The sequence below is a fragment of the Gallinula chloropus genome (assembly GCF_964237585.1).
Source record: "Gallinula chloropus genome assembly, chromosome: 7".
Lineage (NCBI taxonomy): Eukaryota > Metazoa > Chordata > Aves > Gruiformes > Rallidae > Gallinula > Gallinula chloropus.
Genome location: NC_140092.1, coordinates 22,887,412 through 22,909,695, shown reverse-complemented (window position 1 = coordinate 22,909,695; position 22,284 = coordinate 22,887,412). Strand labels below are relative to the sequence as shown.

General features: G+C 43.0%; 1 protein-coding gene across 1 annotated transcript in view; it reads left to right on the top strand.

The window, feature by feature from the left end:
* Positions 1-8,819, top strand: part of MSANTD1 (Myb/SANT DNA binding domain containing 1) — a gene marked incomplete at its 3' end in the record, with an annotated part of 40,780 nt that extends 31,961 nt beyond the window's left edge. The window contains exon 4 of the mRNA XM_084266925.1: positions 8,579-8,819. Within this exon, the coding sequence (XP_084123051.1) occupies positions 8,579-8,819 (241 nt within the window). The remainder of the gene's footprint in view (positions 1-8,578) is intronic.
* Positions 8,820-22,284: the final 13,465 nt, after the last annotated feature.

Here is a 22,284-nt window from a genome sequence, read left to right as displayed (position 1 = left end):
TGAAGCAGGTCAGTCAAGTGTGAAAAGTAAGCTTACACTATGGGGCTTTTTTCTTCAGTAGTAAAAAATCATGATGTTATGGCAACAATGGATAGTGAAAATACCCTCAAACAGTATCTTCTTTTTAAAGTCAACTTTTAAGCTTCCTGAAAACTTTGCTTTTATTCCCCTAAACTCTCAAACATATCTTTTGAGTGTCAGCTTTCTATTTTCCACAGTTCCCTTGAATGTAGCAGGAGGCTACTTAGCTATATACTAAAAAAAGCATTGAATTTAATGCTTAGCTTTCATAATAGGGAAAAAATGCCAAGATTTATATTTTAATCAATGCATACATACTCTTAAGCTAAATATAGTTGAAAATATCTTTCTTTGCATTTTATTTTAAATTCTTTGAATTTGGGACCTCCTTACAAAACCCTCAGTTTTGCTAGTGTGGTGGGTTGACCCTGGCTGGAGGCCAGATGCCCCCAAAGGCACTCAGTCCCTGCCCTCCTCAGCTGGACAGGGGAGAGGAGATATAATGAAAGGCTCTTAGGTGGGATAAGGACAGGGAGGGATCACTCACCAGTTGCTGTCATGGGGAAAACGGACTCAAATTAGGAAAAATTTTATTTATTAACCAATCAAACCAAATCTTTAAAACACCTTCCCCTACCCCTCCCTTCTTCCCAGGCTCATCTTTACTCCCCAGTTCTCTCCCTTCTCCCCCAAGTGTCAGAGTTGGGCAGGGAATGGAGGTTGGGGTCAGTTCATCACACATTGTCTCTGCTACTCCCTCCCAAGGGGAGAACTCCTCACACTCTTTCCCTGTTCCAGCGAGGGGTTCCTCCCATGGGAGACAGTCCTCCATCACCTTTTCACACGTGAGTCCTTCCCATGGGCTGCAGTTCTTCATGAACTGCTCCAGTGTGGTCCCACACGGGGTCACAAGTCCTGCCAGGAGCCTGCTCCAGTGGGGGGTTTCCACAAGGTCACAGACTCCTTCAGTTGTCTCCACCTGCTCCAGCATGGGGTTTTCCTTGAGCTGCAGGTGGGACTTGTGCTCCCCATCATCTTCCACAGGCTGCAGGGGAATCTCTGCCTGGAGTGCCTCCTCCCCCTCCTTCTGCACTGACCTTGGTGTCTGCAAAGTTTCTCACATCATCTCACTCTTCTCTCTGGCTCCAAAAGACACTGACCCTTTTTTCTTTTCTTCTTTTCTCCTTTTCTCCTTTTCTCCTTTTCTCCTTTTCTCCTTTTCTCCTTTTCTCCTTTTCTTCTTCTTTTCTTCTTTTCTTCTTTTCTTCTTTTCTTTTCCCCTTTCCCTTTCCCTTTCCCTTTCCCTTTCCCTTTCCCTTTCCCTTTCCCTTTCCCTTTCCCTTTCCCTTTCCCTTCCTCTTAACTCTGTTATCCCAGAGGTGCTGCCACTGCCAATGATGGGCTCAGTCCTGGCCAGCAGCAGGTCTGTCTTGGAATCAACTGGTGTTGGCTTCTAGCAGCTTCTTGCAGAAGTCACCCCTGCAGCTCACCACTCCCCCCCTCCCCACTGCCCCACTCCAAATATTCCCATGCCAACCCAAACCAGGCTGTTAGTGATATACAATTAACATGGCAAGAAATTAATTCTTATTTTTGTTGTCATTTGCAGGTGAGATAAACATTTGGAATCCCAATTTCCCTTTAATAGGGTATTTGCTTAGTATTGTTTTAACAACGCTCTAACACAAAACTTTTATTATACTGACATGTCCATCAAACATCTGACAACAATAGGATTGTTTTATTATGGTCAGATAATATAATGCAGTGTGGTGGAGTCTTGTACTACAGCTTAAACTTTTAAATCAGAATTCCTGACAGCACTGTAAATAATTGAAACCAGCATTTTTTTCACCCCATGGATTAATTTATAGTCTTTATTTTCCTTGTTAAAGCAATGATACAAAATGATTATTCAGACTGTGAATGTGATTTGGGGTTCATTTGTTCTGCCATTTCTATCATACTGAAAATGAGGGTGAAAGAGTTACTTCCACAGATTAATAGACTGTAATAAACCCACCACGTCATCTAGTCTGGCTTCTGTCAAACACCATCCGTGTGTTTCAGTTCAGTTACTCTGGTGAGGAACCCAGAAACATTAAGGGGGGAGGGTGTTCTTTGGCATGTTCCCTTTGGCCCAGGACTGCTGCGCTCGGGAGCCCTGTGTCCCCATTGTCCTCCACTTCTTTCACTCATGGAATATTTTTATTAGATATCCAGTCTAGATCTGAGGTAGTCAGAAGATGGGTAATTCATCTGTTCCAGTGATTAATCCCTTGCTTAAACCAGTGTCTTGTTTCTAATGTGAATATAGTGAATGAAATTTTCAACTGTTACCTCTATTTAATTTTCTTTTCACTATATTGCAGACCCTTGCAGTATATTTCCCTTCTTGCCTCAAGGCAGTCATGTGCCATGACCATACCATCTTTGTTATTAAATAATTTGGTACAGAAGTGTTACACTTTATACAGAGATAAAGCAAGAATTGGTAACATGAATTCACCAAGATACGAAGTGTTTAATGTAAGTTCATTAAAACTTAGTGAGGATGCTAATTTGGGAAATAAGAGTTTTGGCAAAGCCTTAATCTTTCTAAAATTAATTATTAATGGCTATTTAAAATCCAAATGGGCAATATCTACAAAGAAGTCTGAGCTTTAGGCTATGCACATTATGTGGTGCATCTTAACTCCTTAGGCAGACTTCCTGTCATGGCAAGATGCTTTACCCAGGCTTCAAGTCATTTTTGGGGTTCTTTTCTACACTTCAAGGATGAGCCTTGTTAATTCCTGAATGCATTTAGCTGTATTTGAATGAGCCTAGTTTACCAGAAGACCCAGACTGCTTGATTCTCAGTCCTCAAACTCTGAAGATCTTTGTGCAATTTCTAGTGTTAATATTTCCAGAAAGTTGTTAATTATTTTCCATAAAGATGTCTCAGATCTGTATGTAGCTAAAAAAGCACAACCAAGCCAGAAACAGCTGTTGGGAATGGAAAGCCATAATTTGTACTGGAAACCCATTTGCCATGAAGTAGTTCAGAAAGGAAGATTGGTTTTTTTAATGGTTTTGTAGAGGTAACACATTTATTCAACCTGTGCTTCATTAATTATTCACACACATCCCTGAAATGGGCCTTACTGGGTGAGTGTAGGCAATCAGTCAAGGAACTTTTAATTGAACAGTGAATTACATTGATCTCGGATAGGTGGGCAGCAAATGCATCTGAGACTTGCCTAGTGTGTCGCCTAATTATATCTGGAGGTTATGATTTGTTTCTCTGGCCCCCAGTACGTACTGTCATTTCTGCTCAGCCTCCTAGATGAGAAGAAACACTTCCTTTCCCTTGGTTTGCTTCATTGAATCTCTTCTGGAGCACAGCACGGAAATAGCTTTGCAAGGTGGTTCTTGCAGCAGGATCCCAATGCCAGAGCTCTTCCACACTTCCTTTGTGTGTTCAGGGGAATACTGGTGCCAGTTCTCATGGAGGGCACAAGTGATAGACAACAGAGGCCCAAGAATATCAGCAGATTGCATTCAAAGTCCTGGAATTCCTAGACCCTTCTTTCTCCCAGATTTCAAAAGGTAGGTAGGCTTGGCCAAGGGTGGAGATGCTTCTTTGGCAGAGGTTGTGGCTGCTGTCAAGATCTGCTTCACACCTATCATCACAGAAGCGTTGGCTGCCCAGGAATTCATGGAATATCAGCAACAGGAACCATTTGGTGTTTGCTGCAGCAAACTTGACAGGCAGAAGCATAAGAAATGCTCAGTTTGCCAAACTAGACATACTCCTAGGTGAAACTATCTGCAGATACTGATACTGGTGGGTTATTCAGTGTTGAACCCATGTTCCTATCCCTCCTTCTCTCTTCACTTTCTGTTAGAAAAAGTTATTGATAGTGGGGAGGTCTCTCTGGCGTGCTACCTAGGAGACCTAGAACTCAAGAAAGAAGTCTCAGTATCTGAGGTAACACTTCAGAATTCAAATAACTCCTTCAGCAATCACTGGGCATTTTGCATTGTTTCATGTGACTGAGGGTTCTTTACCCATAAATTCGATTCTTTAGATCCTTCTTTTGCAGACCTTCTCAAGAGCTCTCCTTCAAGAACTGTTCTGCAGTAGGAGAGGATTGTAAATTCCAAGTTCTTACTGTGGACTTGTGAATGATCAAAACCCCCTCTCATTGATAGTCACTGTGGTGGAGAGAAAAGGAGATTTGGAACACCACCAAGTATTTCTTTTTGATTAAGGCTAACTAAGTCTTTCTTGGTAATTGTAAACAAACTTAGAGAGTACTTAGGAGACCTTGAAGAATCCCCCTTATGGGGGAACTTCTCTGTGCTGAAAGTATCTGTTGACAGGTACTTTGTCAGTTACTGGCAGACTGCAGATACTGCTCATAAAGTTCCCCAGGTGCCATCGCTACCAGACGTTTTGCCTCTCTTTCCTCTCTGGAGCTGTGCAAGACAGTTATTTTCTTGGACATAGTGGTTATGTGTCTTACAGGCTTTTGATGGAAACACATTTGTTTACAGGATTTTACCTGTTTTTCAGTTACAGATTCTAAGACAACACTTCAGAGTTTTGGGGTTTTTTTCCTTGTCTTAAAAATAAGGCTTATTTCAGATCTTTCAGTCAAAATCACTCCATCTCCCTTTTTCAGGTTGGTTTTTTTTTTTCCCTTTTTTGGTCTTGATTGCAATTAAAAACCAAATGTCAGTCACAATTGCCAAGGAAGTCACATGCTACTCTGCAGCTCAGTACCATTGATATGCCTCAGATTCCATTTCAATCCTTATTAAGGACCATTCTCACCAGGGCTTACTTGAACAAGACACAAGCCCTCTTGTAGTTCTAGGAGACAGTTCTTGTTTCAGACAAGAGGTCTTATCATGGCTAATTTCTGGTAAAATCATAGACTTGTTTAGGTAGGAAAAGACCTTTAAGATCATCAAGTACAACCATTAATCTAACATTGCCCAGTCTACCACTAAATCATGTCCCTAAGCACCACAGCTACATGTCTTAAATACCTACAGGGGTGGTGACTCAACCACTACCCCCTGTTCCAGTGCTTGACAACCCTCCCTGTGAAGAAAGTTTTCCTGATACTCAATCTAAACCTCCCCTGATGCAACTTGAGGTCATTTCCTCTTGTTCTGTCACTTGTTACTTGGGAGAAGAGATCAACACCTATCTGGCTACAACCTCCTTTTGGGTAGTTGCAGAGAGCAAGAAGGTTTCCCTTCAGCCTCCTTTTCTCGAAGCTAAACGCATCCCAGTTCCCTCAGCTGCTCTTCACAGGACTTGCTCCCTAGACCCTTCACCAGCTTCACTGCTCTTCTTTGGACAGGCTCCAGCACCTCAATGTCCTTCTTGTAGTGAGAGGCCAAAACTGAATCTAGTACTCAAGGTGCAGCCTCACCAGTGCTGATATAGGAGGATGATCACTTTCCTGTTCCTACTGGTTGCACTATTTCTGATACAAGGCAGGATGCTGTTGGCTGCCTTGGCTACCTGGGCACACTGCCAGCTCATATTCAGCCAGCTGTCAATGAACGCCACCAGGTCCTTTTCCACCTGGCAGCTTTCCAGCCACTCTGCCCAAGCCTATAGCATTGCCTAGGGTTGTTGTGACCCAAGTGCAGGACCCAGCACTGAGCCTTGTTGAACCTCATGCAGCAGACATCAGGTAAGTTGAAGTCCCTCATGAGAGCAAGGACTAATGACTGTGAGACTTATCCCAGCTGCTTGTAAAATATTTCATCTGGCGCTTCATCCTGGTTAAGTGGTCTATAACAGTATCCCACCATGGTACCTGCCTTGTACCTTCCCCCTGGTTCTTACCCATGAACACTTGACCCTACTGTTACCATCATTAAGCTCAAGACAATCAGAACACTCCCTAACACAGGGCTACACCACTGCCTCTCCTTCCTTGCCTGAGCCTCCTGAAGAGTTTATTGCTATCCATTGCAGCACGCCAGTTGCATGAGTCATCCCACTATGCTGCCCTGATGGCAACTGATATTCTAGTTTTCCTGCTGCAGAGTGACGTCCAGCTCCTCCTGTTTAGTGTTGTATAGGGAAGAGGGTGCAGGTCCATCAGGTTTGCAGTAATTAAATCCTCTGTGAAGGCAGATTTCAATACAAAAGGTGACTTTGGATAAAGTCACACATTGTTTCAGAAATTTCCACACGATCATTTCTGAATGTTTCTTGCTCTTCCTACTGGAAAGAAAGGATGCAATCTTTGTGAATGTGTGTGCAGTGATGGGGACCTTGGAATAACAGATTTAGGGTTGTCCTTTGACTGCTGTAGACCTTTTCCACTTGCTTCACCTCTCTGAGAACCACACTTCAAATCATTCTGCCTGTTAGAGTTAATGGGGGCAAACAGAATTTGCTGTCAACCAAGACCTGTTCTTGCAGGGTTGGCTGTGGTAATCTCAGTGGTCAGCGCCAAGCTTGACCCACAGTTGGAGCAGAGCAGCTTGTATTTATTTTATATGTTTATTTGATGTTCAAAATGAAATATGACATATCAAATCTGCAAAGGTGAATTTATTTTGCGTGCCTTCTAAGTTTTGTTTAGCATAAAGATGGCATCTCTTTTTCCTTAGCATCATCTTAGCAGTGTAAAGGTGATAGAGCCTTCTTTACAAAGGGTATGTTTATAAAGGAGGATTGTTCTTTCTTACCTGTGCACAGGGGGACAGTACATTTAAAAGACTGAACAGTACACAGTTTCCCTCAAGACCAATTCTAAAGTTTTCCTCTAAGATTTTAATAGCATTTAATCCACTTGTTTCTCTTCATAGACCTCACCTTTTTTGGGTCGTTGCACTCTAAATGTCAAGCGGCTTGTGTCTTTTTGTTATATTTGCATTAAGTCTTTCAGGTGCTTAGGGTTGTTTATTTCTCTTGCTGAGAGATCTGAAAGTCAGAGTTGCACAAAGCCTGTCAAGTAGGATAAGGCCGTGAATGAAATTATGATACAAATCTGCTGCAGCTGAGTGACCTCCCTCCCCACTCCCCTTTTTCACATTAATAAAAACACATTCCTCAAGAGTTCAAGTTATCTTTATTCAAGGATGTCTTGAAATCTGCAAGGCATTGACATGGCATACAACTCAGAATTGTGCTCTTTCCTTACTGCATTTCACCCAGAAAGGATGCTGCATTGAGCAGAATGTGGCTGAGATCATTGTTTGAGTGAAGGGACTTCCAGACCCATCATCAAATAACTTTGATATCAGGGACTCCAGTCTGGAGTTAAGAGTGTCAATGAACACATGGACTGTCGCTTTCCATTAGAAAAGTAGTCAGCTTTTCTACTGGAGAAACCTCTAGCCTGGAGGTTTTTAAGATGTGTAGTTCACTTGCATGTTTGCCTTCTACTTGCCTTTCTTCCTCCTTCATGCTTCAGCACACTTCTTTCTTAGATTGCAGGTCAAGAGAAACTGATCTATGTGTGTGTGTTCTGACTTGTATGGTGTCCAGGCTGGTTTTGAAGAAAAGAGGGCATCTTGTAAGATGTATCCTGCAAAGCTTTAATGTTGTTTATGTTTTGAGATGGAATATATAAGCAAATTTTCAGTGCCACTGTTATGTCTCAGTGCAAGGGCAAATTCATAGAATCATAGAATCACACAATGCTTTGGGTTGGATGGGACCTCAAAATTCATCCAGTTCCAGCTCCCCTGCCATGGGCAGGGACATCCTCCACCAGCCCAGGCTGCCCAAAGCCCCATCCAACCTGGCTTTGAACACTGCCAGGAGGGGAAAACCATAGCTGCTCTGGGCAGCCTGTGCCAGGGCCTCACCACCCTCATAGTAAATAACTTCTTCCTAATGTCTAACCTAAACCAACCCTCTTTCGGCTTGAAGCCATTACCCCTTGTCCCATCACTGCACTCCCTGGTGAACAATCCCTCTCCAGCTTTCCTGTAGGACCCCTTTAAGCACTGGTAGGCAGTAATTAGGTCAGCCTGGAATTTTCTCTTCTCCAGACTGAACAAGCCCAACTCTCTCACCCTGTCTTCACAGGACAGATGCTGCAGCCCCCTGATCATCATTGTGGCCCTGAGAGTAGTGTGCTGCAGTGGGATCAGCCTTACTGATGTGATGCTTTACAAACCCAGCTGTAACTTACCACCACACAACAGTGCAGTGCTGTCTCCGGATGGGATGCTTGGAGCAGATTTAGGATTGGAGTTTTAATGGCCAGATGAGCAAAATGTCTTTCCCAATACAGTTTATCTATTCAATGTGTAAGAAAGGCCAAGGAAAAACCAAAAAGTGGCTGGTATTCTGCATGGAAAATTCTTCTCAAAAACATTAAGGTTTAAACCTTTTAATTTACAGTCTGTAACACTATGCAACAACACAGTAAATACTTATATTTTGGCATGAACTTGAGGGGGTTTATTGGAGAACATGGAAGGGGACTGCATTATAGTTTGGTCAAGAATGCAGTACAGAATTTTAAGTTCTACCATTCTTTTTTATAAATATGAGTTTAATTATTAACAAATATTCACATTCCAGAGCTGAAGAAAGACCGGTTAAGAAAAGAAAAATGCAAAGCTGCAGCTTCCAAAAGAAGAAACTAAAACTAATGGAGGCCATGCTGGAAGAACAAAAGAAGTTGAGTAGAGCTATGGAAGAAACCTGTAGAGAAGTGCGCAGGATTCTGGATCAGCAAAACATCATTCAGGTTCAAAGCTTACAGTTACAGGAGAGAATGATGAATCTACTGGAGAAGATGATTTCCAAATCTAATGTGTAGTTTCATTTGTGATTGCCTCTGAGATTACTATTGATATTATAGATATCCCTTTATTGCACACCATATGCGTGTCTGTTGCCCTACTCCCAGGTTTTCCATGGAAATTAAAAAGCTTAGTGTAATCTTAGTTAAGGAAAGAGAAGAGATAAAGCCAGGTGAGAGCTACCCAGTCTGATAAAACTAGTGCAATATACACCTAAGTTGACTTATTTTTATACGGAAAGGTTAAGAGATGAATCGCTCTGGGAACTTCAGTACTATTTATGCCTAGGTCAGGTTTTGTTTCACAAACAGTGGTGTTGTATATTGCTTCGTATCAAGGACTGTAGCCTGACCTCTTGTAGGAGATGGAAATAGAGCATTTCTAAACATGGTAATTGCATCTTGGCTTTGCTGACAGTTAAATCCTGTTTTGAAACATACGCCATGATTGTACAGGTGACCTATGGTTCTTGTGAAGAGCTAGTTTGGGACCATAAGATACATCATTTTAACCTCCATGCCTGATATGAATAGTGCTTGAAAGTATTAGGGTAAAAATAGTCTATTCAAATACACTTTTGATATAAAAAGAAACCCCCCAACCCACCTTACTATATACCCAATACTAAAATGTATAGAAGATACTTGAAGTTGCTTTTGATATTAAATGTTTAATTTTTTTTTTCATTATTAACTGGAATCTGTTGACTTAACGAACAACCAGCAATGAAAACTCTCATTTATTCTCTATCACAAAGGAAAAATATTGTACTGTGTGTATATACATATATGAATATATAATCTATCAAATGAAATAAAAAGAAGAAACTTATTTATCACTGCTGGGCAGATAGTATGCTTTGGGAGAGTGAAAAATCCTGGGAGCAATAACCGCGGGCAAAGGTTTGTAATTCGGAATCGCCGTGTAAAGATCCCCCGTAGCGATGCCCGAGACACAGAGGTGGGAGTCACGAGGACCATCTGGCGCCGCCACCCTGGCATGTGCAGGGGGATGCTTGAGGTGGAGTCTGTGAGGCGGCTCCACGCTGATGCACCACAAGAGGGAGCCGGAGGCACAAAGGATTCCATCGAGTCCTTCCGCTGAAGTACCAGCGAGGGGTTGGTTCTTCAGTGAAATATGACATTGAAATAACCTTTAAGGTGAATTCAAACCGTCGTCAGCTGAACTCCCTGTATACTATTTCTTGTTGCATTCATCTCGACAAAGATCTGCCTGCTGCTTTCACTGCTCTTGCAAGACTGCAGGTTAGATTCAGACACAGAAGTATGTAAGTATGGAATTGATGTTAGTACTAGGAACTCAGGCCACCTTCCATTCCCATTAATAAATAAATTCTCATTGTTTTTGAAGGTGTTTGCATTTTCCTGTATAATTCAGTGTATTGTTGCTTAAGCTAATGTTAGCTAAACAAATTTAAAGCCCAGACACAACTGATGAATCTCTAATGATGCTTGGTGAACAGGATAAAGGTTATACTCACCAAGCAAATTAATAATATGTGGAAATATTTCTTAGAAGATCATGGAGGTATGCAATTAAGAATGATTAAGTATGTAAATGTGGCCCATTCCTACAGCATTTAATTCATGATAACAGGATAATGCAAATGTAGCAGAAGACTTAACCTGCAGGAATTGATGGTTGCTGAAGAGTAATGGCATCACTTACCTCCGCTCCACCTTTATTGTAGTGACTGGGTGATTGGAAAAAGGGCAGGTGACTGGTGTGATTCTGGAAAGCTGGCCTTTAGTAAAAGTGAATCACAAAATCCTAGAAGGGTTTGGGTTCAAAGGGACTTCAAAGCCCGTCCAGTTCCAACCCCCTGCCATGGGCAGGGACACCCTCCACTAGCCCAGGTTGCCCAAAGCCCCATCCAACTTGGCCTTGAACACTGCCAGGGACCCAGGAGCAGCCACAGCTGCTCTGGGCAGCCTGTGCCAGGGTCTAACCCCCCTCACAGGGAAGGATTTTTCCCTGGTATCTAATCTCAACCTCCCCTCCTTCAGTTTAAGGCCATTACCACTTGCCTTATCACTACAGAAACATTCCTTCTCCAGCTTTCAATCCCAAATACTTTTGTGCATGTAGAGTGATCGTATCTGAAAGAGAATCATGAAACCTAATTGTAACTCTGCCTGCAGAAACTACTGGTAGAAGCAGGACTGTTCCTAGTGTGGTAGAGGAGATCAGACTGCTTGCAAAAGCACTGCCATACAGACGGGCACGTGAGCGACAGTGAATTTCTGTTCTGTGCTTTGCCATGGTTTTGCACATTCCACGTGTAGGTCTGCCACAGGTTCAGGTAGGCTGATGTATCCATGCTGTAGCTTCCTGACGTTTTAACTTGTTTATGGTAAGATATAAAGAAACTCTCCCTTGACTCCATGGGAATTAATAATGTTTACAGATATTATCTACTTGAACCTTACAGCAGTTAAATCCAATTAATGAGCAATAATAATGGCAGCATATTTGATCCTTGTACCGTAGAGTGGGTGGCCCCTCTCCTTCCATGCTATGAGAAGTACAACCCCAGAGCTGTAGGAACACAGGAATGGAGGAAATCCACCGATTCCTCATCTGCCACCACAGGCAACCGTGTCATGTAATCACTTCTGTAAATGTGTGGACCCGGATCTTCAAATTAATTAGGTGTTCTGTATCCATAATTATGAGAGTGGCATTACAGGTGGGTAAGCTGCAATTTAGAAGATTGCTGATAGGATCATTTCTGGTCAATTTTATACCAGTTTCTTCTTGTATCAACACTGAGATTTTGCCGCTTTTTGTAGCGTTTGCTCTCAAGAGCCGGATGTCATGTCCCCTGCAGCCCTTCTTCAGGAGAACAGCGCTCTCTCATAAGGTAGGGATTATTCTGATGACTGTTTTGCTAATTTTGCTCTATGAGTTCATGCTTTATAAAGGCTGAATGACCAGAATGATATACAGGACTCGCGGTAAGACTCTGAACATTGCCTTAGACAGCTGCATGAAAGGAAGTGGCATGTTCTGGAGGTTGTGAGATTTAATTTCTATAGTAAATACCTTTTCTTCAGTAGTTAAGTTTAGAAGTTCAATTTTAAAACCTCATCTCTTTAACAAAAGGTTTTATTCTGGTCTTTCCAGATAATCTGTGTTCTAGCCCTGTTTCTGTCCAGAGCAAGCAGAGTACTGCTGTAGAGAAATGCAACTTGTTTTTTTTATTAATGCTCTTTTTGACACCAGTTTCTCTTTGCTGCTGCATCATTTCTTGTAGTAAAGACTGAACATTTACTTGAAAAAAACAGGTTCAGTGATTTTTAAATTTTTTTTTTAAGGTAAGCACAGATTTCTCATCCTTATGGGACAGTTATTTGTAGGTAAAGATATTTAAATGTTTTAGATATTCAGACCAATTATAACATGAAAGACCTGCCTAGAATTAAAATGCTTGGTAGAATTCCTGGTTTTGCAAAACTAAGATGCTGCCTCTGTATCTATTTGAGTGGAGAGTTCAGAGTGTAGTAAGTATCCAAGGAGAGCACATCAAGGGTTACTGGAGTTTATCACTGTGACTATGACACGACTCCCTCCTGGCTTCTAGAAGTGCGATCAACAAATAAACTGTAGCACAGGAAAACAAATTTCTTATTTTCAGGGCAGAAGGGGAGTCAGCCCAGTATGATAGCACTTTTGCTAAATGAAGTGCCTGTATTACATATATACACACACAGATGGTGCAAATGGAAACATAAATAGGGGAGGAAATACACTGCCTGGAGGTAGGTGACTTTGAAAGAGATGTAAAAATAGAATGAAAAGCAACCTGAGGAGACAAATGAGAAAACAAGACGTTGAGAAACGTGCAGGCAACTGAGGAGAAGCCACTTGTGATGTGAGATGGGAAAAAAATATAATGGTCAAAGTAAATGCCTCCAAAGAAAATCAGTAATTACAGGGAAGAGAAGGAACACAACATTTAAAAAGATAGGAAAATGAAAACTGAAGATGTTGAAGTTACAGTACGAATATAGAGAGCTAACAATAGTAAAATTCCATATAGTTTGAATAGACAGCTCCTAGAGATAACTTAAACAAGTTATAAATAGCATGCAGCAAGTAGGGACATTTTTTTTTCCCCACCAGGGAAAACTAAGTCTCTGGGCAAGTATTTGGAAGCAAAAATATTTTTCATAAACTAGATAATTTACTAAATCTGTAGGAGGATTCAATAACTAACAGCATTTTCCTCACATTGGCATTTACAATTTCCTGGTTAAAATAGTTTGCAATGAATTTTTTTGCTCCTTGACTTCAAACTGGAGAAGCATTTTAAGATTTCAGTTTATTTCAGCCTTGCCAACTTTAACACTTACCCACAAAACCAGGCAATGTATTAATGGATATGGAATGTAATTTACTATTTTCTCTGAAAATGGTGATCACTTTTGCAAAGTACAAAACCAGCAGGAAAGCAGATACACAGAGTTTTTCCAGACCTAACCTGCCCAATTCAATACAGGCAAAACAGCGTTTACAACTCTGTAGATTACCCTGCCACCCCAGTTCTGTGAATATTCTCTTGCAAGGAAGTCAATGGGAAAACTCAAATAAATTTATTGAACTCTGTATGTACATATCTGATAATGTAATGTGAAAGGCAAATTTGAAAAAGAAATCTAGGAACATTTGGTGATGTTATGTCAGCAAGTAAATACCAACCATCTGGTCTCTCCATTGCTAATCTGTCTCCTCTGAATTCACGGGTACCATACTTCCTGTGTGTGCAAGCCCAAGCCTACATCATTAAACTTTTGTGTTGATCTTTTTTAGTGTTTTAACAGAAACATTTAAATTGATTTGCTATATGGGGTGTGTGTGTGTGTGTGTGTGTGTGTGTGTGTGTGTGTGTGTGAAATTTTGTTCCTATGCATAATTTTTGAGGTTGGACATTTTTTGTTCTTCTACAGCTTACTGTAAGGTGTTTTATTGAAGCACATTTCTAATAAGGATTAATAATTTCAGGTATTTTCTTTGAAAAACAGACCAGTCATCTGCACTGAATGACATCCAGTTGTCTAGAGCTGACTAATTACTACAGAGATCTCAGTTTGATTCTGGTTGAAAGTTATGTCTCTGTAAAATATTTGCAATGTAGTGAAGGGTGTTGCCTGTATTCCACGTCTCTTGTTCAGTACTAAAATATATTTAAAGTGGCTCATATAAAAATAGATTTCGAAGGAGATGCCTTGTGTCATCTGAAAACTACTCCTTTTATGACTCTGTTTTCTTAAACTGCTTCTCCCATCAGGATCTAAGATTTTGGCAAATAACTCTTAATATGTTTAAGATGTTACACCATATACATCTGAATTTGGGTTTGTAAACGTGTTGCTAACGTTTTCATTGAAAGTCTGACTTCCAGGAGATGCCTTCCTAACTGTATGTTGTTATCTTAGGGGTAAGTTCTGGATTACTATGTATTGTAAGAAAAAAATGAGTTGGTGCATACTATTAAAGGTATAAAATTTGCTATGCACTTAAATGTTGAGAAGTACTTATCACAGCTTGAGGAAGGCTTGTTTCACTGAGGGAAGCTATAGGAATATCAATTTTCTATGAACTGCAAAGTAAACATAGTTAGAAAGTTAATTAAAAATACTTTAAAAACTCTTCATGATCCTCATTCTTCCCCCCACAGGTTTAGCTATAATTTATCTTTAATTCAATATAATTAGATCAAATGCAGTCTCCCTTATGGAGGCATAAAACCTTGCCCACTTGAAGTTGTGTGGTGTTAACTATTACAGTATACTTTCTTTAAATTTATATGAATAAGATTTTTATCTACTTATTTTTCAGTTAGCTTAACTTGGAACTTTACCAGATGAAGAGGAGATGCACCACTGTTAAGTCTTTCACAGAAAAGAAATGGTCCACGTAGGGTTTAAATCCACATCTCATCTGTATTCCAGGATTGAAGCCTCCTTAAAGCCGGGTCGCATTCGTTAACATTCAGTAGAAACTATGACTAAATTTCACCACAGTTGACATGACATAACACAAGTCAGACCAGTAATTATGCCACTGGCAAGAACTTGTTGTGCTTTGGTTTATGCATTCTCACACGAATCAAGCCATGACCTTATTCCTGGGAGGGGGCTGAAGAAGACACAAAATACGTTGACGAGCTCTGTTCTGAGGGTAGAATTTCCTTCCGTTTGACTGTCTGACCTCATGTGTTCATTTGTGCAATGAACGACTCCACGCAGCATCCCACATGCATCCCTGTTTCCTCACAGAAGGGTACCAGCATCTGCAGCTGAAGACAGCTAGCTGAAACATCAGGAATGGCTCAGCACCCAGTGAAAGCTTAAATTGCCCCAGCACTGGTGCAGCACTCCTCAGTGCTAGAACAAAATTCCTCTCTGATAGTCCTTCTGGTCGGTCATCTGTCTCCAGGTACAACCATGACTCAGTCCCTTAGCTGGAGACACAGAGAAGTCCTGGGATCTTGTCTTGCCCACTCCAAATAAAATGAAAATATACTTGATGTATAAGGTATGTGGTTCAGGTTCAGCCTCAGCCTTAAGAATAATACTGCTTATGAAAAAAAGCACAGGCTAATTTTCTATTTCAGGTGAAATTGGGATGTTATGCCAGGCAACAATTTGGACTAAGCCAAGGAAAGTAAATGGAGGAAAGTATGTAAATGGAGGATCAGCCATAATCAGCAGGATTTCAGCAGGAACCCCCTGCATCCCCTGGCTTGTGAAATGACTGCCACAAATAGCCTATCCTAAAAAAGGTGAAAGAGGAAGTTGGCTGCCACAGGTTCAAAGAAATAATCCATCAACATTCAAGTTTTGCCACTGAACAGAAATTTGAGCAGGAGACAAGACTTTAACCTAGTTCTGAGAGGGAACCTTGAGCCGTGCTGAGGGCACTGAGAAGACTTCCACACATGTCAAGGCCCAAATGGCTCCTAACAAATGCACATCATGGAGCAATCAATTTCTTTTAATTCTAAAATGTTATTTAGAATAACTGCACAGCTAGTCTTAACTGTAACCAAAGTTTTGGTGGAGTACAAAGAAATTCTTCTACTTTATGCAGGTATGTCTTAATGAGATTTTATACTAGTAAACACGATTTTTACCCAGAATGAGAGGGTATCTTCTAATCTTAAAAGCAATCCATAATCTAGTTATGAGGTGGAGGAATATGAAGTCAGCCTGAGTTAGGTAAAATTTAAGAGCCAGGGCGGAATCCTGTAATTCTGTGTTATTAATTAGGCATGGAAACTGTTAGCACCCCTCTGCCAAGGGGGACCGAAGCACTGTGGTCATGCCATGCCCTTTCAGATGAACTTTGGGAGAAGAGTTTACCACAAGCAGAGAGCAGAGCAGTGGGTCTGGCAGGGATCTTAAAGACAGACCTGGACTAGGTCCAAAAGGACCTTCTGCTTTCTCCAAAGCCTGGAGATAAAAAACTTGGATGAGGAAATGTGAAATTGCTTGGACTTGACTTTGTCACATCCCAAGTGGAGAAGTGGCAAAATGTGTTCTCCGATTCCAGGGTTAACTACTGGGATTAGGGGTTCCCTCATCGCTGCGTAGCTTGTCCTGGAGCCAGGGTCTTTTATGGGAGATATTATAGCAAATAGAGAAAATGTTTGCGTATTCTTATTAATCTTGTCACCTCTTCAGTGCCTCAGACTTCCATTTTCACTCAGTTTCTTTTCGTGCAATTATGTGTGAACTTGGAGAACACTTAGGTTTTGGTATATGAGTGGCACTAATTACTGATGTTAGTACCTCATCACTTGGAAATGTGTTTACCAATAAACTTGGCCAACAGAGTCCTGGTATGTCACCCTTGTACGGTGCATGAACCTGAGAGCCACACTGAAAATGTCTTCAAAGAGATGAAAAAAGGGAGAAGGGAGTAAAGCACTGGTAGATGTCACTCATGATTATAATTCAACTCGCTGTTGGGATGCAAAGACAGAGCTGACTTCCTCTGTGAGAAGCTACTGCTGAATACAATGAAAATGACTTTTGTTGGGATGGTATTTAGAGCCACGAGGAATGCCTCCATGAGGTACCCCTTTTCCTTAAAGCACCAAAAATAGACAGTGCTTCTTCAAACATGTAAATTCCACTGCTAGATGATACACGTTTTTAAGCCCAATGGGACTGAAGATAGTCTGCTTAAATGAGCCCAATGGGGCAGAAGACACAGTTTAAATGGAGTAGCAAGGCCACGGCAGGTTAATCAGTTGGGCAATTTTGAATTATAAGATTAGAGCTCTGAGGCTTTAAGAAGAAAAAACAAAAAACCCCCAAAAAACCCCACCACCAAACCAAACAACCCCTTCAGTAATGTCTCAGAGATCTCCATTCAGAGCAAAAACACAGAATGTAATACACTAGAAAATTATTTTTTGTGTATGTTCTTTAACAGCATTAGAAGGTGCCCATGACACAATATGAAATTAAAGGTTTAAAATCAGTCTGGCTCAGCATGCTATTCCTCAGGAACTGAAGAATTTAGGGCAAATGCTATTTGCTCCTAAGAAATGGTGGGTTAGAGGTTTCTGTGCTTCCACTGACACCAGTAGGCCAAACCCAATTCTTGGATCTCTGGGTCTTGGCAGAAGCATATTAGGCATGTTTGCGTACTTGAAGTTTTGATTATATATGTATTAGGGTTGCTCATTCAGCATTGGAGATTTAATGTGACACCAACTTTAATCACATGTGTTTATAAGTAAGAGAAGAAAAATGGAGATCAGTGAGCAGTAATTTGTATTTTCTATTTCTGTATACAACAACATGCTTAATTTGTGTCAGTGATTTTAGGAAAATCGATGCAACACATTCTATTTAGGGAAGAAAATTTTCTTAAGGTACTAAATAATTGTATTTATATTGCAGTGCAATCCAAAGGAACAGTCTAGATGTTCCTAATTTCCTATACAGGAAGATGTTCCAGACTGCTTACCTTGTCAGCCTTCAATTCTGCAAATGGTACCATACACGTATTTAAGAGCAAGGGCACACGAGAATCTTTTAACACAAAAGATTTACCTGTATTTTAATGTTTAATTAAATATTAGATAAGGACACAATTACAAAGCCAAGTAGATGCACAAGGTCTACAGATTAATCCTTTCATGTCTAAATAGGATTTGAAAGGATATGTTCTCTGTTGGCCTGTCAAGATTTAACAAGATCAAGGCACATACTGATGGCTGTGTGTTCACCTTGCAGTACTCAGTGTGGAAAACATGGATTGGACCCTGACAGCCAACTGCACAAGGACACTTGTGATTGTGATTTCAGGTGCGGTACAGTATTTTTAAAAAATACTCCAGAAATTCCACCCAAACAATAGTTATTTATGGCTTTGACTGGGGAAGATTTCACAGGGACAAGAACTGTGCTCCCTGAACAAAAGGTGGTGCTTTGGATTGCCATCTTTTAATAACCTCATATGCAAGCTGGGAACAATCGGGCTATAAAGTCTATCTGTCTTTTGCTGCTATTCCTGCTGCCCACGGTGCCTTGACAGATCTAGCATTGACTTGAGCTGCTTCCGTCTCTACAGATGGCAAGATTCCTCAACCAGGTATTTCAAACAGCCCAGAGGCATCGTGCTATATTTATGTTTTGAAGAGGAGGGACACTACAAGTGGCATTACTCTACTATTACTCCATGGCAGCATCATAACGCCCTCTGCACAGATACCGAACTGGTCCTGTTTATGATAGCCAACAGAACTGACAGGACTTTTGTAAGAGCAAGGGAGTATCTAATTAGTCTGACTTCACAGAAGACTTCTCAGTAGTAGAGCAGATTTTCCTGTGTGAGGATTGCTCAGGAAGAAGTGAACACCCAGACTGACATGGTGTGCTCACACAGCCTACCTGCAGTCACAAACACCCAACTCAGAGCCAAGGAACTCAGTGGTTTTCTTCAGCACTGTGGATATATAGATTACAACTTTGTGTTAGAATTTGGAACTATGGGATTAATGGCCCCTCAGAAACAGGCACAGGGTTTTAGCTTGTAACTTTTCACCACTATTTGAGACAATGAAGGAAAAAAAGGGTGAGAAACAAAGTGATAAGGATTTGTGGCTTTTGGGATGTAAAAGCTTTGGCTTATAAACCTAAGTAGCTTAATGTTGGGTGCAACAACATCTCAATCAGTGAGGATGGTTGTCACAAAACAGCTAAACAGATTATCAGATTTGATCTGAAGAGGTTTACAATGCATACTGTAATGAAACACCAGATGAGAACTCAGAAAACAAACTAAGTCCAACAAAATCTATATTTTTAATTGCAATTATTTAATTAGCTTGGTTTAAGAAATGAGAGCGTTGGTTACTCCAAAAGGTTTTATTTTAGACATACAAAAATATCCTCACATAAATGTCAGTTTTCTCATTTAATGTTTTCAAAGTGTTTAAAATAATGTAATTGTTCATAATGGTCATAATTGTTCATAATTGTCATCATTCTTCCGTGTAGACACTTCATTCTGATTTTCCTACCTTAATTTGGTTCTTAACATCAGGGAAAATTACATATATTATAGTTGGCTTGTGTTGGCCAAACAATATGTAGTTGGAAGCAAAATCCTTGTTAATTAGGAACTTACCTCATAAATTCAAATTTCCATTTTAATGTTTTGAATTTTTAGCCTCCTCAAAGCATCGATAACTACTTTTGGTGGACACCCTGTGCTTGGAGGCTTATCATTTTGTAATTTTACACTGACCTGCCAAGACGCCTTCGGTGGGGGTGAGGAAAAGAAATAATGCTTATTTTGTTATTTTCCCCTTCAGAAGTTTTGACTGTAAAACTTGGTGAAACAGATAACAAGATTGGGTTTTGACTTGCTCTGAAATGTTTCATGTTGGTAGAAATGTCCTCAGGACAGACAAAGAAAAAAAACCAGCAGAATGGGAAGGTGGACGTAGGAGTAGAGGAGCCGGATTCTGTTTTTCCAAAGAGCTTTTTCTTCTGGCCTGGCGTTTTTGTCCAGAAGACTCCTTTACACTGTAAGCATTTCAGAACGGGAAGGAGATAATGGCAGGACAAGGGGGAATGGACTAAAGCTAAAGGAGGGAAGGTTTAGATTAGATATTAGGGGGAAGTTTTTTTTCCAGAAAGAGTGGTGAGGTGCTGGAACAGGCTGCCCAGAGAGGTAGTGGATTCCCCGTCCCTGGAGGTGTTCAAGGCCAGGTTGGATGGGGCCCTGGGCAACGTTGTGTAGCTCCAGGCCTGGAGGTTGGTGTCCCTGCCTGTGGCAGGGGGTTGGAGCTCTGTGCTCCTTGGGGTCCCTTCCAACCCAGACCAGTCTGGGATTCTATGATTCTATATTAAGAAAAAGTTTCCTAGATTGGATAAAAATTAAACAGTTTACTGTAGTTAAACCACCAAGCCACAGTTTAAAATTATCAAAGGGTTTTTTTTTGCTGTTGTTTTGGGGTTTGTTTTTTTTTTTTTTTTGCAGGCATGCCAGCAGCAGTGAAATGTGAGAGATATGTATCCTATCCTGGAAACCCGAAAAGATAACCTTAAAGAACAGGTGAGCATCCGCCTACACCATGTGACTGGTGGGTTCAGTTTATTTCAGGTTCCAGTGCAGACATTGACCAAAGGGCCTCTGCCAGTCCCTGCTCACAATTAACGACCACAACCTCCTGCAAAGAGCGTGAGCTCTTCCCGGGTTTTGTAGGGAAGTCAAAAACATTTGGTTAACGTTCCCCTTGTTCTGGACCTTATGTTCCTTGGAAACAACTTCACGTTTACGTGGACCATCTTCCCCGCTTCTTCTTTTCCCTATTTAAAACAAGGTTTTCCAGTACCACCCTTTAGAAAAAGGCCCAACAAAAGCTGTCCCCGCGGTATTCTGAGCGCTCGCTGCCCGGGCCCTGCTCCATCGGTGTGGCCAAACTTCCCCTCCACGCGTTCTCTTGCGCTTTGGATGCCGAATTACTACAGAACGCCCGCCGGACGGGCTTCACGGTTGAACCCAGTGCCGCCCCGCTGCCTCCCGCTTTTATCTTTACCTTGTAAGGTCTGTCTCTCCCTCTTCCTGGGCTTCAAAGGCACGGCACGCCTGTTTGATGCGGCTCTGAGCGCCTCCCGGCCCGTCCTCCCTGACCAACCTGCCCCATCTCCTCGGTGCAGCTTCAGAGCCGCAGCCGATTCCAATCAGCCTCTCTCTCTCCCCGCCAGCTCACCGCGCAGCGCTGTTTGCGTGAGGACTGGCTCGGCTTTGTCCTTCCAACCCCGCGAAGAACCCAACACACCGTCGCTACCGTGCTATAACGAACGCTAAGTGCCCCCTCACACCCCTCCCGCAGACGCCGGGGAAGTCCCGTTCGAACGAGCGCCGTGAACCCGCGCCTGCGCACTCCCGTCCCCCCGGAGGCGAAGGGGCGGAGCGCCCACTGCCCACCGCGCCCCGGCGAGGCGGCTTGGGGAGAAGAACGAACTACGAGGCCCGGCATGCCCCGCGCGCCCCGCTGCCCACGGCCTCAGCGAGCGGGCCGCTCGCAGGGTCTGCCGGGAGCTGTAGTTCTTTGGCCATGGGTATTGTCTCTCCCCTTTCTCTGTCCGGGAACCCGACCGCCACCCCTGCCGGGTGAGCGCGGTGACTGACAGCTCTTTGCAGCCAGTGGCCGAAACGCTGTGTGGCGGAGCCCGGCGCCCGTCTCCTCGGTGACCGGGGGAGTTGGTGCCTCAGTGGAGTAGCCGGAGTCCTGGGGGACGAAGGTGAGTGGGTCTGAGCGGGGAGCGTCCATCCCTGCCGCCCAGCCTTGCCCTCCCCGTCGCCGCAGAGCGCCCGGGCCGGAACCCCACTCGGGTTGTGGCGGGAGGAGGGGGCAGCAGGAGAGGAGCAGAAGGGGGGAGGGGAGCGGCGGAGGGAGCTGAGGGGGAGGGAGGGCAGGCAGCGGCCGCGCCGCCCCCTCTGCGCGCCCCTCGGGCTGCGGCGCTGGCCACGACCCCCGGCGGGCAGCGCCGGGAAGGGCGGGAGGATCCGCTCGCAGGGGGGGGGTGAGGGGGGAGGGGCGCGGGCACTCTGTGCCCTCCCGGCGTTTTTGCCGCTTCACTTTTCAAACTGTGGCTGCGGGCTCAGGTGCCGCTTCTCCCCTCCCCGCAGCTCCACCCTCCTTGGTAGCGCCTGTCCCGCCGGGCGGTTAATGTGTAACCCCGCGGACCGTTGCTCGAGGCGGGTAACGGTGGCGCGGACCCACCGCCCGCCCCTCCGCTCCGTTCCGCGGCCTGCCGGCTCCCCCTCCGCCCCGGCGCCCGCGCCCCGCGGAGGGCAGCGCCCAGCGCCCCCAGGCGCAGGAGCCCTGCCCAGGCGGCGGGCTGCCGCTGGGTCGCTTCTGCCGCCGCAGGAGCCGGGAGCGTAACTTTTAGAGCGGCTCTCCAGCGCTGTCCCGGGGGTCGGACG